This window comes from Coregonus clupeaformis, chromosome 16 (assembly GCF_020615455.1).
Source record: "Coregonus clupeaformis isolate EN_2021a chromosome 16, ASM2061545v1, whole genome shotgun sequence".
Taxonomy (NCBI): Eukaryota; Metazoa; Chordata; class Actinopteri; order Salmoniformes; family Salmonidae; genus Coregonus; species Coregonus clupeaformis.
The window spans coordinates 57,570,439-57,585,737 of record NC_059207.1 but is presented as its reverse complement, the minus strand read 5'-3'; the positions used below and the strand labels follow the sequence as shown (position 1 = coordinate 57,585,737).

At 44.7% G+C, this 15,299-nt stretch overlaps 1 protein-coding gene across 1 annotated transcript in view; it reads right to left on the bottom strand.

Annotated features, from left to right (window-relative positions):
* LOC121584015 (whirlin-like) overlaps positions 1–15,299 on the bottom strand; it is a 92,220-nt gene that overhangs the window by 15,174 nt on the left and 61,747 nt on the right. Inside the window, exons 5-6 of the mRNA XM_045225490.1 lie at positions 10,185–10,411; positions 6,693–6,729 (exon numbers count right to left, since the gene is read on the bottom strand). Of these exons, the coding sequence (XP_045081425.1) occupies positions 6,693–6,729; positions 10,185–10,411 (264 nt within the window). The remainder of the gene's footprint in view (positions 1–6,692; positions 6,730–10,184; positions 10,412–15,299) is intronic.

Genomic DNA, 15,299 nt, shown 5'->3' with positions numbered 1-15,299 from the left:
ACAAGGAGACGATCAGGTTTAGTTATCCTCTCCCCCTCATTCCGTCAGTGATCGAGTCAATGCATGGGGCGCGCTTCTTCACCAAATTAGATCTCAGGAGTGCGTACAACCTGGTGCGTGTCCGGGAGGGGGATAAGTGGAAGACAGCATTCAGCACAACCACAGGGCATTATGAATACCTGGTGATGCCCTACGATTTGATGAATGCTCCATCCGTTTTCCAGTCCTTTGTGAATGAGGTGTTTCGGGACATGCTTGGTCGCGGTGTGGTGGTCTACATCGATGACATCCTGGTGTATTCCGCTACGCGCGCCGAGCATGTGTCCCTGGTTTGGTTCGCAAGGTACTGGTCCGACTGCTGGAGAATGATCTTTATGCCAAGGCAGAGAAGTGTGAGTTTTTCCAGCAGTCAATATATATCGCATTACTACCACAGGTGTGGAGACGGAGGGAGATCGCATTTCAGCCGTGCGTAATTGGCCGACTCCAACCACGGTGAAGGAGGTGCAACGCTTCATTGGCTTTGCCAACTACTATCGGAGGTTTATTCGGGGCTTTGGCAAGGTCGCAGTTCCAATTACCTCCTTGTTGAAGGGTGGGCCGTCCCGGCTCCGCTGGTCTGCTGAGGCTGATTTGGGCTTCAGTAGATTGCGGGGTCTGTTCACCTCAGCCCCGGTACTGGCTCACCCCGATTCATCACTACCGTTCGTAGTGGAGGTGGATGTGTCCGAGGTAGGGATAGGCGCTGTCTTATCCCAACGCTCGGGCACGCCACCCAAGCTCCACCCCTGTGCCTTCTTTTCGAAGAAGCTCAGCTCGGCGGAGCAGAACTATGGCGTTGGTGATCGGGAGCTGCTGGCTGTTGTCCGAGCTTTGACGGTGTGGAGGCATTGGCTCGAAGGGGCGAAACACCCTTTCCTCGTCTGGACAGAGCACCGTAACCTGGAGTACATTTGGGCAGCGAGGAGGCTGAATCCTCGGCAATCCAGGTGGGCCCTCTTCTTCACCCGGTTTGATTTCACACTCTCATACATCCTGGGTACTAAGAACGTGAAGGCAGATGCACTGTCTCGGCTGTATGACACAGAGGAGAGGCCCAGAGACAACACCCCCATACTCCCGGCCTCATGCTGGACGCGGATATAGCGCAGGCATTACGCACAGATCCATCTCCACCGCAGTGTCCAGCTGGGCTGCAGTACATGCCTGCACTTATCCATAATCGTCTGATCTACTGGGCACACACGTCACCCTCCTCTGGTCATCCAGGTATCGGTTGTACAATGCGCTGCCTGACCGAGAAGTACTGGTGGCCTACCTTGGCTAAGGACGTGAGGGTGCATGTTTCCTCCTGCTCAGTGTGCGCCCAGAGTAAGGCAACTAGGCACCTCCCAGCGGGTAAGCTACAACCTTTACCAAGGTAACACCACTATCCTGGTCATTGTAGATCGCTTTTCGAAGTCCTGCCGCCTCCTTCCCCTGCCCGGTCTCCCCACGGCCCTACAGACTGCGGAGGCTCTGTTTACTCATGTCTTCTGGCACTACGGGGTACCAGAGGATATAGTGTCCGACCGAGGTACCCAGTTCACGTCTAGAGTCTGGAAGGCGTTCATGGAACGTCTGGGGGTCTCGGTCAGCCTGACCTCCGGATTTCACCCCGAGAGCAATGGGCAGGTGGAAAGGGTGAATCAAGATGTGGGTAGGTTCCTGCTGACCTACTGTCAGTACTGGCCGGGGGAGTGGTCGGGGTTCCTGCCATGGGCAGAATACGCTCAGAACTCTCTCCGCCACTCCTCCACTAACCTAACACCCTTCCAATGTGTTTTGGGTTACCAACCAGTCCTGGCACCATAGCACCAGAGCCAGACCGAGGCTCCTGCAGTGGATGACTGGTTTTGGTGCGCAGAGGAGACTTGGGACACTGGCCACGTTCGCCTCCAGCGCGGCGTGCATCGGCAGAAGGCGAACGCTCACCACCGCAGGGAGGCCCCGGTTTTCGTACCGGGGGATTGGGTCTGGCTCTCGACCCGGAATCTCCCCCTCCGCCTGCCCTGCCGGAAGCTGAGCCCGCGGTTTGTGGGGCCGTTCAAAGTCCTGAGGAGGATAAACGAGGTTACATACAGGTTGATGCTTCCCCGTTTACTGTATTAACCCCTCGTTTCATATGTCTCTCCTCAGGCCGATGGTAGCTGGTCCGCTCCAGGAGTCTGAGGTGCGGGAGGTTCCTCCACCTCCTCTGGACATCGAGGGGGCCCCGGCGTACTCGGTCCGTTCCATACTGGATTCGAGGCGTCGGGTGGGGGGCCTTCAATATCTCGTGGAGTGGGAGGGGTACGGTCCGGAGGAACGGTGCTGGGTCCCAAGGAGGGACATCCTCGATCCCTCCCTGTTGAGGGATTTCCACCGTCGCCATCCGACTCGCCCTGCTCCGCGTCCTCCTGGCCGTCCCCGAGGCCGGGGTCGGCGCTCTGCTGGAGCCGCACGTCAAGGGAGGGGGGTGCTGTCACGACTTCCGCCGAGGCTGCCTCCCCTCCTTGTTCGGGCAGGTTTCGGCGTTTGTCGTCACCGGCTTACTAGCTACTGCCGATCCCATTCTCATCACTCCACTTGTCATGTCTTGTCTTGTCAATCATACACACCTGGTGCTCATTCCCCTAATTAGTATGTGTATAAGTGTTCCCTCTGTTCCCCTTGTCTTTGTGAGTGATTGTTTCATTGTGAGAGCGAGTAGCTCGGTTGAGCTACTCTTCCTGTTGTTATTGCCAAGGTGGAATATTTCCCTTGTGATAGTTTCGTTTTGACGCTGGGTGCGTTTTATTTATGTAAACGGAATAAACTCTGGACTTCGGTGTTTTACCTCCTGCGCCTGACTCCTTCATTCACACCTCGTCACAGACGCTCAATGTGCTTCAAGTCCTGCCTCTCCCCATCTCCTCATTGGTTTTTAGGAGCATATACCCACGTGGGTGATTGAAAGATTAACTGAGGTCCACACTCCAGTCCAGCTGGTGGTGGTAATGCATCTTAAAGTTGGTTGCCAACCGACATATAAAGTCCAAAGAAGAAGAAACCTGAAGGAAGCCTGAACTTGGTTTACCGTTTTATCTCTGGATTAATTGTTGGAGTAGAGGACCTTGTGCATTTCAGGTAAAATAACAACCCAATGTTTATATCCCAGGACAAATTAGCTAGCAACAGCAAGCTTGCTAGCTAAATTGCCATAAATGTTTAATGCTTTTCGACCTGTCCCCAAATTAATATACCGGTAGTTGGTTCAGAGTTCGTTTTGATATTTCAACCTGCGTGTCCTGATCATGTCTCAACCATTAAATCAACATGCATGCGATGGCGCACGCTGACGCACACACGCGCGCATGCGGTCTGGTCTGGTCAGTCATCCAACACACAGCAACAGCACATCAACAAGCTTTCTAAAGCTCTAACAATAGAAACCACTTCAAAGTCATCAGTATTAGGGTGAGTCCAATAACTGTATTATTGTTATTCAGCTACAGCTTGAAATGGCCATTCCAGCTTTAAATAGAGCGGAACTTAGAATATTGAGGAATATACAGTACCTAGCCATTGATGGATCTTAAATACCATTCATGGTTAAATGATGGCACTCAAAATTATACAGTTCCACTCATTCTAAAATGGTGGATAAGAGCTGTATGTGGAGAGGACTTCTAACACAGATGGTTATGTTTTGACATATCAGATGATATACCGCAGCACACCTTTTTGAGGACAAAAATGTTAGAGGTTATAGATGCCTAGGAATGTGAAACACATTGTCAAGATGAGCACCAGGAGGATAAATATGTTGCAGGGCCCAGAGAGTAAAGAGAAAAATGACAGACAGTTAGCAGGTCAGGAGCAAAGCATTGCCTCTTCTCTTGTTACTCTTAATTACTACGGGAATTTGTCGGTCACACTGGGCTCCTGTCCTGCGCTGAGCTGCACTCCCTTATCCACCAGCACCATACTTAGCTCAGCCCAGATAAATTCTATGTGTCCCAAATGGCAACCTATTCCCTATGTAGTGTACTACTTTTGAGTAGCGCACAATACAGAGAACAGGGTGCCATTTTGGACTCAGAGAAGACATTCATTTCTCCCCAAGTTGACCCTTCAGGGTTTACTACAGTAGCATTCCAAGTAACACAACCCTGTGGAGTTTATGTGAGCTCCCATATTCTGTAATGAAATCCATACAATGTGGAAGAGCAGTCACTTTTATGGTTACGTGTCGGGTTTGAGATACAGTTGAAGGCCTACAAAAGTGTGAAGGAGAGTTGATGATGTGAACATTAGAATATGACTAAGGACAGGGAAAACTGTGGAGAAAACACTTCCAGCATAATCAATCACAGAAAGTGTGATAGAGCACAGTATAGCTCTTTTGAGTCACCTCTGTCTCTGACTCTCTCTGTCTCTCTCTCTGCATCTCTCACTCTCTCGCCAATGAGCTCCAAACAGAAGGCCAACATGCAAATGTGCTTAGAATGCTTATAACTAGATCTACATCAAAGGACCTTGCTAAAATTAAATAACTATTCATCAGTAATGAGTCCAAACTGGGTGCCTCTGGCAGTCTGCAACTAATGAGGTTTGTAATTGGAGATTGGTGGTAAGGGCATGTTGATTTAATACAGGTCAGAGTATCATTTCAACAGCCGCAGGCCAGACTGACGAAATGCATTAGGGACACGAGGATGTGTCATAAATGGCTCCCTATTCCCTATGGGCTCTGGTCAAAGGTAGTGCACCATATAGGGAATAGGGTGCAATTTAGGCAACAGCTGAATAAAGGACGTCCCGTCTTTGGAAACAAAGCTGCAACCGTCGCAAGATGAGAACACATTTAGGAACCGGTAGATTTGAATGTGTTGGTCTAGGTTAGAAGAAGGACAGGGCTTGTGTTTTAGTACCTGTATCATTTCACAGTAAATTAATGTGTTTTTCTAAAGCTGGTTGTTGTGAGTTAGCTAGCATTGATATTGGTCATGAGTCCTCACTTCTCGGCAGGTGGCACCATAGGGTGTTCCCCTGCTGTTGTGACTGTGAGAGAATGGTATGTGTGTGTGTGTGACTGTAGCTGTGAGATTGGTGCAGGGGCAATTAACCTCTATCTGGCTGCCAGAACTCACACTGGATAGGGCCCTAGACACAGTAAATCACACACACACACACGCACGCATGAACGCACACGTGTCTATATTCTGTGTGAAACCAGTGGTGGTCCCATTACGGTCCTTTGTGTTAATGATGATTGAGTGAGTATGTGTTGTGTGTGTGGCGCACATGCGTGTTTGCACGTCCGGGTATGCATGCATGCGTGTCTAGGCTGTCTGTCATTGAACCCTGCCTCTCATCACCACCATGGGACCACACTGCAAGCCTCCTCAGGAGAGCCTGACTGGAACACAGGTACACAGCACACTACTCACAGCAGTAGAAGATAAACCATCATACAAATGAAAGCTTCAGAGCCTAGACTTGCTCAACCATCAAGTTGCACACTCATACATTGGCTGTGAGAAGAGACTATTTCCAAACTGGAGAACATGAAGAGGAGAACCTCAGGGTCTCCAAAGATATGGATCAACTCTCTCTACATATCTCAGCTGATAAATACACTGCTTGCCCTAATAGTCATAGTACTGTCACCTGTATCAATTCCATGTCATCTGTTGCATTGCATTTCTCTGGATTAAACTTTATAGATAATGAATGCTCATGAGTAGCGTGAGGTTTTAGGCACAACTCAGTGTTAAGGATGACTAACGAAGGAGAGAGAGAGAGAGAGAGAGAGAGAGAAAAAGCAGGGGTGAGCTACTCTTAACTGTAAAATGATAAAACAAAATACCTACATACAGTACCTAACCCGTGATGGTTTGTTAAAGTCCCATAACTTGAGTCACAGCTCTTCATGGTCGTATACAATCTGCAGTATTGATTTTCCAATCGAACTAGCCTCAAAGTGCCTCTCTCTCTTCTCTTCCAGTAAATCCTACTGTTTTCAATTTTTTCTGCATTTGCTCCTGAAGTGCATCCCATATAGCACCCTATTCCCTACATAGTGCACTATGTTTGACCAGAGCCCATAGGGATCTAGTACACTACATAGGGTCCTTTGTGTCTCAATAGGGTGCCATTTGGGATATAGCCCTAGTCTTACTCTAAGCACTTCTACCTTGAGCTATAGATCCGTACCTTAATGGTACTGTAAGATTTAGTGTGCATCCCAAATGGCACCCTATACTTTTGACCAGGGCCCAGATGGCACCCTATTCCCTATATAGTGCACTACTTTTGACCCTATGGGTCCTGGTAGCCCACTATATGTTAATAGGCTGCCATTTGGGACACACTCTGTGTAGTTCATGTGTGATGTGCTCAGCTGTCTGTGAGGTTAATGGTACTAGAATATTAAGATAATCTGAATATAGTGAACTATCAGTCTAAAAGGCCTTCAGTGTGGCCAAATCTGGTGACCCCTCTATTAAGAGACTTATAAATGTGTGTGTATGCGATGTCTGTGTGTTCTTCACTTCTGATGTCATTCATTTGGGGTTATGTGGAGCAAAAAAGAACTCTGAAATTATAAGTCTATTTATCAATGAAGATATAGTAACATCAAGTAGTATAGGATAGAGTATATAAGTATATAGTAGAATTTGACTTACCTTTCCTAATACAGGTATAGCCCGCGCTGAAGATGGCCTGCAGCAAAAACAGTAGAACATTAAAGATGCTCACGTTATGAACCACTGACAAAAAAACAAACATTTTACAATAGCAATAGCATAAAACACCCAAGCAAAACCGACTTTGAAATATGTAATATGACATGAAAACAACAACAACAGCCCAGGGAGAACTGGCAGCAGTGCTCCCTGTGCCTCAGGAAAAAGGAAGCCAACAGATGCGTCCCAAATGGCACCCTATACTCTACATACAGTTGTTCTTTATAATAATAATAAATAATAATATGCCACTTAGCAGACGCTTTTATCCAAAGCGACTTACAGTCATGCGTGCATACATTTTTTGTGTATGGGTGGTCCCGGGGATCGAACCCACTACCTTGGCGTTACAAGCGCCGTGCTCTACCCGCTGAGCTACGGAGGACCACAAAAGTTGCGTGCGTAGACCAAATCACTTTTCAAATACATTTTTCAGAATTCCATGCAGGCAAGATGTTTTGATTGAAGATGTTTTGATTGAGGAGATTCTAATGTTTCTAATGAATCTATTTTGGCAAATAACTCTCAGAATTGTGAAGATGGGCTCTGTTTCAAAAAACGTTTTCCTAGTATAAAGTCGGCTCCACGCGTTCCTCAAGTGAGTACAGGCGGCAATAGCCATTTGGGAAAAATATCCTTTCTGTTTTATTCTGTTATATTTTACAAGATAATCCATCCACCTGACAGGTGTGGCATATCAAGAAACTGATTAAACAGCATGATTATTACACAGGTGCACCTTGTGCTGGGGACAATAAAAGGCCAATCTAAAATGTGCAGTTCTGTCACACAACATAATGTCACAGATGTCTCAAGTTGAGGGAGCGTGCAATTGGCATGCTGACTGCAGGAATGTCCATCAGAACTGTTGCCAGAGAATTTAATGTTCATTTCTCTACCATAAGCCACCTCCAACTTCGTTTTAGAGAATTTGGCAGTACGTCCAACTGACCTCACAACCGCAGACAACGTGTATGGCGTTGTGTGGGCGAGAGGTTTGCTGATGTCAACGTTGTGAACAGAGTGCCCCATGGTGGCGGTGGGGTTATAGTATGGGTAGGCATAAGCTACGGACAACAAACACAATTGCATTTTATCGATGGCAATTTGAATGCACAGAGATACCGTGATGAGTTCCTGAGGCCCATTGTGAGGCCCATTATTTTAAAGGTATCTGTGACCAACAGATGCATATCTGTATTCTCAGTCATGTGAAATCCATAGATTAGGGCCTAATGAATTGATTTCAGTTGACTGATTTCCTTATATGAACTGTAACTCAGTAAAATCGTTGAATATGTTGCGTTTTATATTTTTGTTCAGTATATAAGCCCTATACAGTGTACAAAACATTAGGAACACCTTCCTAATATTGAGTTGCACCCCCTTTTGCCCTCAAAAGAGCCTTAATTCATCAGGGCATGGACTCTACAAGGTGTCGAAAGCATTCCACTGGGATGCTGGCCCATGTTGACTCCAATGCTTCCCACAGTTGTGTGAAGTTGGCTGGATGTCCTTCGGGTGGCTGACCATACTTGATACACATGGGAAACTGTTGAGTGAAAAATCCTGCAGCGTTGCAGTTCTTGACACACTCAAACCGGTGCACTTGGCACCTACTACCATACCCCGTCCAAAGGCACACATACACAATACATGTCTCAAGGCTTAAAAATACTTATTTAACCTATCTCCTCCCATTCATCTACACTGATTGAAGTGGATTTAACAAGTGACATCAATAAGGGATCATAGCTTTCACCTGAATTCACCTGGTCAGTCTATGTCATGGAAAGAGCAGGTGTCCTTAATGTTTTGTACAGTCAGTGTATATCAGAGTGATCTGTCGTTGATACATTTGAGTAAAGCTGGTGGTTAAATGCTGACAGAACATTTTAATTTGCGTGTGATAGTCTGATCTGGCCTTGCCCTTTTTTTGACTGCAGCATGTAACGGTAGCCTAAACTGTGGCATAAGTTGGGTTTTTTTTAACACCTAGCCGAGCTACTTTGTACAAACAACAGTCAATGACATTGTTACAGGTTTGTTGTAGATGTAGGGAGCTGCGCTGTTTTTTCTAATAAGAACGGTCCATGATCCCTGTAAAAAAGCATTAAAGTAATTATTTAGCCTATTGGCTCCAGATTTGCAAATTAGAAAATAAATGGGGGCAAATTAATAATGAAGCATTACCATCAAATATAACCAAAGGGCCCCTTCCATGTTGAGAAACAGCCCCATACACGTGCACCTTGGTTGGGTGTTCTGGCTTGGGCTTGCGAGGGAGGGATAGAAAGAGAGGAGGGAAGCGTTTTTCCGTTCTGAGGACCGGAACGAAAGCATAATCAGCGTTCTAACTCCCCCTTGCGGTGGTGTGGCACGATGACACAATGTGCTGGGTCATTATTGGGAAACTTTTAATTGAGGAACCACTGTAAGGCCCTGCTCAAAAGTAGTGGACTATATAGGGAATAGAGTCACATTTGGGACGCAAGCAACGTGAGTTTAATTAAGTAAAGGACTAAAAGCCACCTTGCTTGATTTCTAAAGGAGCTGAAGGGAAATGCATACTTCCTAGGGTTCTCAAACAGCCTGCCTTCATTAGAGCTAGTGACAGAGAGCTGAGGAAAGGAGGGAGAGACAGGCAGCTCACTGTGGGACTGAACACCATATCACACGTCACTGTCAAACCCAACAATGAAGTGGGTGTATTCTGCCTCACATTACTCACTAAATCACTCGCATGACAAAAGCACTGCCACTGATAGTGGTAGAATAAATAATTACATTGGTCAGAGATTAAATGGTAATTTCTTTCTGTTACCTTACTACGTGATAATTCTATGAAATGCTTTTATGGGGGCTGTCTAAAATATATATATATATATATAATTGATTTCACCCAACAGAATGGCTGCGTCCCAAATGACATCCTATTCCCTATATAGTGTACTACTTTTGACCAGAGCCCTGGTCAAAAGTAGTGCTCTACATAGGGAATAGGGTTCCATCTAAGACAATTAATTTTCCCTCAATGTCCTAAGACATTCTTTCTGCTCAAATAAGAAATCACTGACTGAATGCAAATATCATTCAATGTTCAAAGCATGAAACATACTACATCTCTCTTAAGAGAACGTTGGAGCCACTGTGCATTGTACATTCCAAGAGCGTTTGGTTTAAAGGGGATTCAAAATAAACAGAGAAAGGAGCTTACACTAGTTGCAGTTAAAACTGTGACCTTCAACATGACCTTTTCGCTGAAAACAAAAATGTCAGAGAACTCCCATAGAAAGCATCTCAAATGGCCCATAGGGTTCTGGTCAAATGTAGAGCACTATATAGGGAATAGGGTGCCATTTGGGATACAGCCATAGAACTCTCAAAGAGATTGCCCTTTTGACAATGTTGTGCCTGTTTGCACTAAATCACCGTTTAGTAGCTGGGCTGGCGGTGCTCTCTGCTATGGGCGGTGGGTTGGGGGGGCTAGGGCTGCTGATCCATTTGGTCTGGTCCACCACGGTGCGGGCATGGGGCAGGCGGCCAACATCTCTCACCCTCACCAGCAGGTGGCGGCACGTTTTCAGGATCCTCACCGCCTCGTCATGGGAGATGGCCACGAAGCTTTGCCCATTCACCTCCAGCAACTGGTCGCCCACCTGAACACACAGAGAGGATAGGTTATACTTGTAGATATACACTGAGTATACCAAACATTAGGTACACCGTCCTAATATTGAGTTGCACCCCCTCTTTTGCCCTCAGAATAGCCTCAATTCGTCGGGGCATGGACTCTACGTCTCGAAAGCGTTCCACAAAGATGCTGGCCCATGTTGACTGAAATGCTTCCCACAGTTGTGTCAAGTTGGCTGAATGTCCTTTGGGTGGTGGACAATTCTTGATACACACGGGAAACTGTTGAGCATAAAAAACCCAGCAGCATTGCAGTTCTTGACACAAACCGGTGCGCATTACACCTACTACCATACCCCGTTCAAAGGCACTTCAATCTTCTGTCTTGCCCATTCACTCTCTGAATGGAACACATACACAATCCATGTCTCAACTGTCACAAGACTTAAAAATCATTCTCCTCCCCTTCAACTATACTGATTGAAGTGGATTTAACAAGTGACATCAATTAGGGATCATAGCTTTCACCTGGTCAGTCTGTCACACACACACACACACACAGTGGCGACCCGTCATTCAGGGCAGAGCCCCACCTGTTTTGAGCCCCACCTGTTTAGCTAAAAAAAAACATGCCTGTTTTGCATGTTATTTTGGCATTAATACGTGTCACATATCAGTGCAAACAATGTAAAAAAATGTATCCCTGAGTTAATAAAGCCGCATTCAAACATTGTCTCTTTTTTGAGTAAGGCAGCTCCAAAATGCAGGTGTTTCCGGCTTGCTCAGTGCTTTCTGTGGAAACCACATTTGTTTAAGCAAGTCAGCCATATCAGCTATGTTTTTTTTGTATCAATAAATGACGCTGATTGAACTGTTTCGCTGCCAGACAAGGCTCCACTGATAGCCAGGTGTAGCAGTGGTTAGGATTCACTCCATGGTGCTGAAAAGAAAGCTCTGCGGTTGGGACAGCTTTATGTAGGCCCTAATAGTTTGTGGGCACCATTTGTCACCTTTATAGTGCAATTAATGTATTGTTTAGAGTTGTGTAGTGGCTTTACATGCCAAAATCGCCACTGTACACACACACAAGTGCCATAGCTTTTCCTGATAACCTTGAACAGTGAATGTCATTACAACAGTCAAGGACAGTATTCAGGAGAGAGCAGAGCAGACATTCTGAGAGATTCAGCTCAAGGTTCAGCCAATAACACAAACTACACTGAAGCAGAACTTGGTGCACTCGAACCCGCCACAGCAATGTGTAGGCTATGCAGTGTCTTTGTTGACTAACTACTGCCCTCGCACACACACACTTTTTATTCATGTCTACCGTTTACCCTCACTTCTTGGACAGACCAGAGCCTTAGATATGCAGTTTTAGAAACTGTTCTTCGTCCTGTCAGCATTACATGGCAACTCAGGAATTTTGATAGCGCACAGAGCTGCGGGCCAGAACGTTGTTGGTTCGCAAACCACCGTGGACAAGAGTAGGGGTGGAAATATCTTCTTTATAGTTAAAGCATTGCATGATTGCCTTTTATAAATATTTAATGCAATTCTATGTCATTTGACATATGTGCAGAATATTTTTTTAATACCACATATTTCTGAAATTACAGGCTAATGGACAGAGAGATAGGCCTATGTGTTCATCTTATCATATCTCCAATGCCAAATCAGTGTGTCTTGTTTGTAACGAAACTGTCCCAGTTTACAAATAATAATAACCTGAGACGCCATTAGGAATCTGAGCATGGTACTTTCAAAAGCTAGGCCTACCTTTCCACAAGACAGAGTAGGCCTCCCGACACATTAAAGGAAAGGTTCACCCATTTTTTTAATGGTATATTGTTTTTGTGCATCTCTGAGTGATGTGCTATCGATTCCCTGGGGCATTTCATGTTTTCGTGTGTACCGGAGTTATTTGCTTTCAAGCAGGTAGAAATCCGTCCGGTATTGTGTAGCACCGTGATAAAGTCGCTCTCACTACACTGGAAGTTAATAGGAATATGACTTTTAGATCGCGAAAACGTCTATCATACAATGTCAGATTTCAATACTGGCCGATGTCCTAACTCGGGAGGAGGTATTTTCTCGAATGAGCATTGATCATATTTTTGCGATATTCCTACCTCGAGAAATGTGTAATTTAACAGTGGGTCTAGCACATTTTTCCTATTTGTCTACCTCTTTAGTCCAGGGTGTATTGCATTTTGCATTTGCCAGAGATATTATAGAAAGGAGATAGGAATCCTTCTTCTTCTGTGGGTTTTATGGCGGACTACATCCAAAAGTTGTATTGCCACCACCAACTGGACGGTTTGAAACCAAAAATAAAATACAAATAAATAAATCCATACTTTAATAGCGTTTCTAACAATCCACACTATAAAAATGGTACATTGCCAAAACAAACAAAACTCCCACTTCCTCCTTTTTAGTTATCCATATCTCCTTTCACAGGCTCTAGGACCTGAGAAGGTGGTACAGCTTTTGCTAATATTCCATGTAACTCCTTTGCTGTGACATTTTTCAGCCCCAGGAACCACTCCGTCACAATCACAATGATTTCAATCTTCCTAGATCTTTTCTCCACCTTGGCAGTGCCATTTATCACCATTGCGATAAAGGCCACAAAGTCCACTACCATGGACTCTTCTGGTGCAACATTCAAACCCTCAACGCTTTACACAGCTTCTGCATATGAAATGCTCTGTACAACCCTGACTTTGGTCACCTCACTCTCTTTTACCCTTGTGCGGCATTCAGAAGACGTGGCTTCATGATTCCCACCGCAATTACAACATGTCACATTTTCTTCACTTTTATAACACATATGATATTTTCCACATCATGTACATCTCGGCTTCTCCCTTCTGCAAACACTTTCTACATGGCCAAAAGCTTTACAATGTTCACACTGCATTGGTCTTGGGATAAATGCTCTAACTCTGTAGTTAATATACCCTAACCGCACATCATTAGGGAGAGACTCCATTTCAAAAAGTTAAAGAACAGATAAACTCTTCACGTTTTCCCCATTCACCACTTGATTAATCCGACACGCTTCAATCACTCCAGGAATATTTTTCAGCTCTTCCAAATCAACTTCCCACGAAACGCCAGATATACAGTGGCTTGCGAAAGTATTCACCTCCCTTGGCATTTTTCCCATTTTGTTGCCTTACTACCTGGAATTAAAATGGATTTTTTGGTGGGTTTGTATCATTTGATTTACACAACATGCCTACCACTTTGAAGATGCAAAATAATTTTTTGGGTGAAACAAACAAGAAATAAGACAAAAAAACTGAAATCTTGAGCGTGCATAACTGTTCATAACTAAGTCAATTTTGGCAGCAATTACAGCTGTAAGTCTCTTGGGGTATGTCTCTCTAAGCTTGGCACATCTAGCCACTGGGATTTTGCCCATTCTTCAAGGCAAAACTGCTCCAGCACCTTCAAGTTGGATGGATTCCGCTGGTGTACAGCAATCTTTAAGTCATACCACAGATTCTCAATTGGATTGAGGTCTGGGCTTTGACTAGGCCATTCCAAGACATTTAAATGTTTCCCCTTAAACCACTTGAGTGTTGTCGAGGGTCATTGTCCTGCTGGAAGGTGAACCTCCGTCCCAGTCTCACATCTCTGGAAGACTGAAACAGGTTTCCCTCAATAATTTCCCTGTATATAGCGCCATCCATCGTTCCTTAAATTCTGACAAGTTTCCCAGTCCCTGCCGAAGAAAAACATCCCTGACCTGTTTGGAGAGCTCCTTAGTCTTCATGGTGCACCTTGCTTGGTGGTGCCCCTTGCTTAGTGGCGTTGCAGACTCTGGGGCCTTTCAGAACAGGTGTATATATACTGAGATCATGTGACAGATCATGTGACAATTAGTTTGCACACAGGTGGACTTTATTTAACTAATTATGCGACTTCTGAAGGTAATTGGTTGCACCAGATCTTATTTAGGGGCTTCATAGCAAAGGGGGTGAATACATATGCTGTCACCACTTATTTATTTATTTAGAATTTTTTGAAACAAGGTATTTTTTTCCTTTCACTTCACCAATTTGGACTATTTTGTGTATGTCCATTACATGAAATCCAAATAAAAATCCATTTAAATTACAGGTTGTAATGCAACAAAATAGGAAAAACGCCAAGGGGGATGAATACTTTTACAAGGCACTGTGTATGCCTTTCCAAATCATTTCCAATCAATTGAATTTACCACAGGTGGACTCCAATCAAGTTGTAGTAACAACTCAACGATGATCAATGGAAACAGGATGCACCTGAGCTCAATTTCGAGTCTCATAGCAAATTGTCTGAATACTTATGTATTTCTGTTTTTTGTTTTTAATAAATTAGCAAACATTTCTAAAAACCTATTTTCACTTTGTCATTATGGGGTATTGTGTGTAGATTGATGAGGAAAAAATATATTTTAATCAATTTTAGAATAAGGCTGTAACGTAACAAAATGTGGAAAAAGGGAAGGGGTCTGAATACTTTCTGAATGCACTGTACAAAACATTAAGGACACCTGCTCTTTCCATGGCATAGGCTGACCAGGTAAATCCAGGTGAAAGCTATGATCCCTTATTGATGTCACTTGATAAATCCACTTCAATCAGTGTAGATGAAGTGGAGGAGACAGGTTAAAGAATGAAGTGCCTTTGAGTGGGGTATGGTAGTAGGTGTCAGGCACACTGGTTTGTGTCAAGAACTGCAACACTGCTAGGTTTTTCACACTCAACAGTTTCTTGTGTGTATCAAGAATGGTCCACCACCCAAAGGACATCCAGCCAATATTAGGAAGGTGTTCCTAATGTTTGGTATAGTCAGTGTATAACCTAATAAGCAGCTAATTCTAAAACACTGAGAAATATATAAATTTCATCAATTACA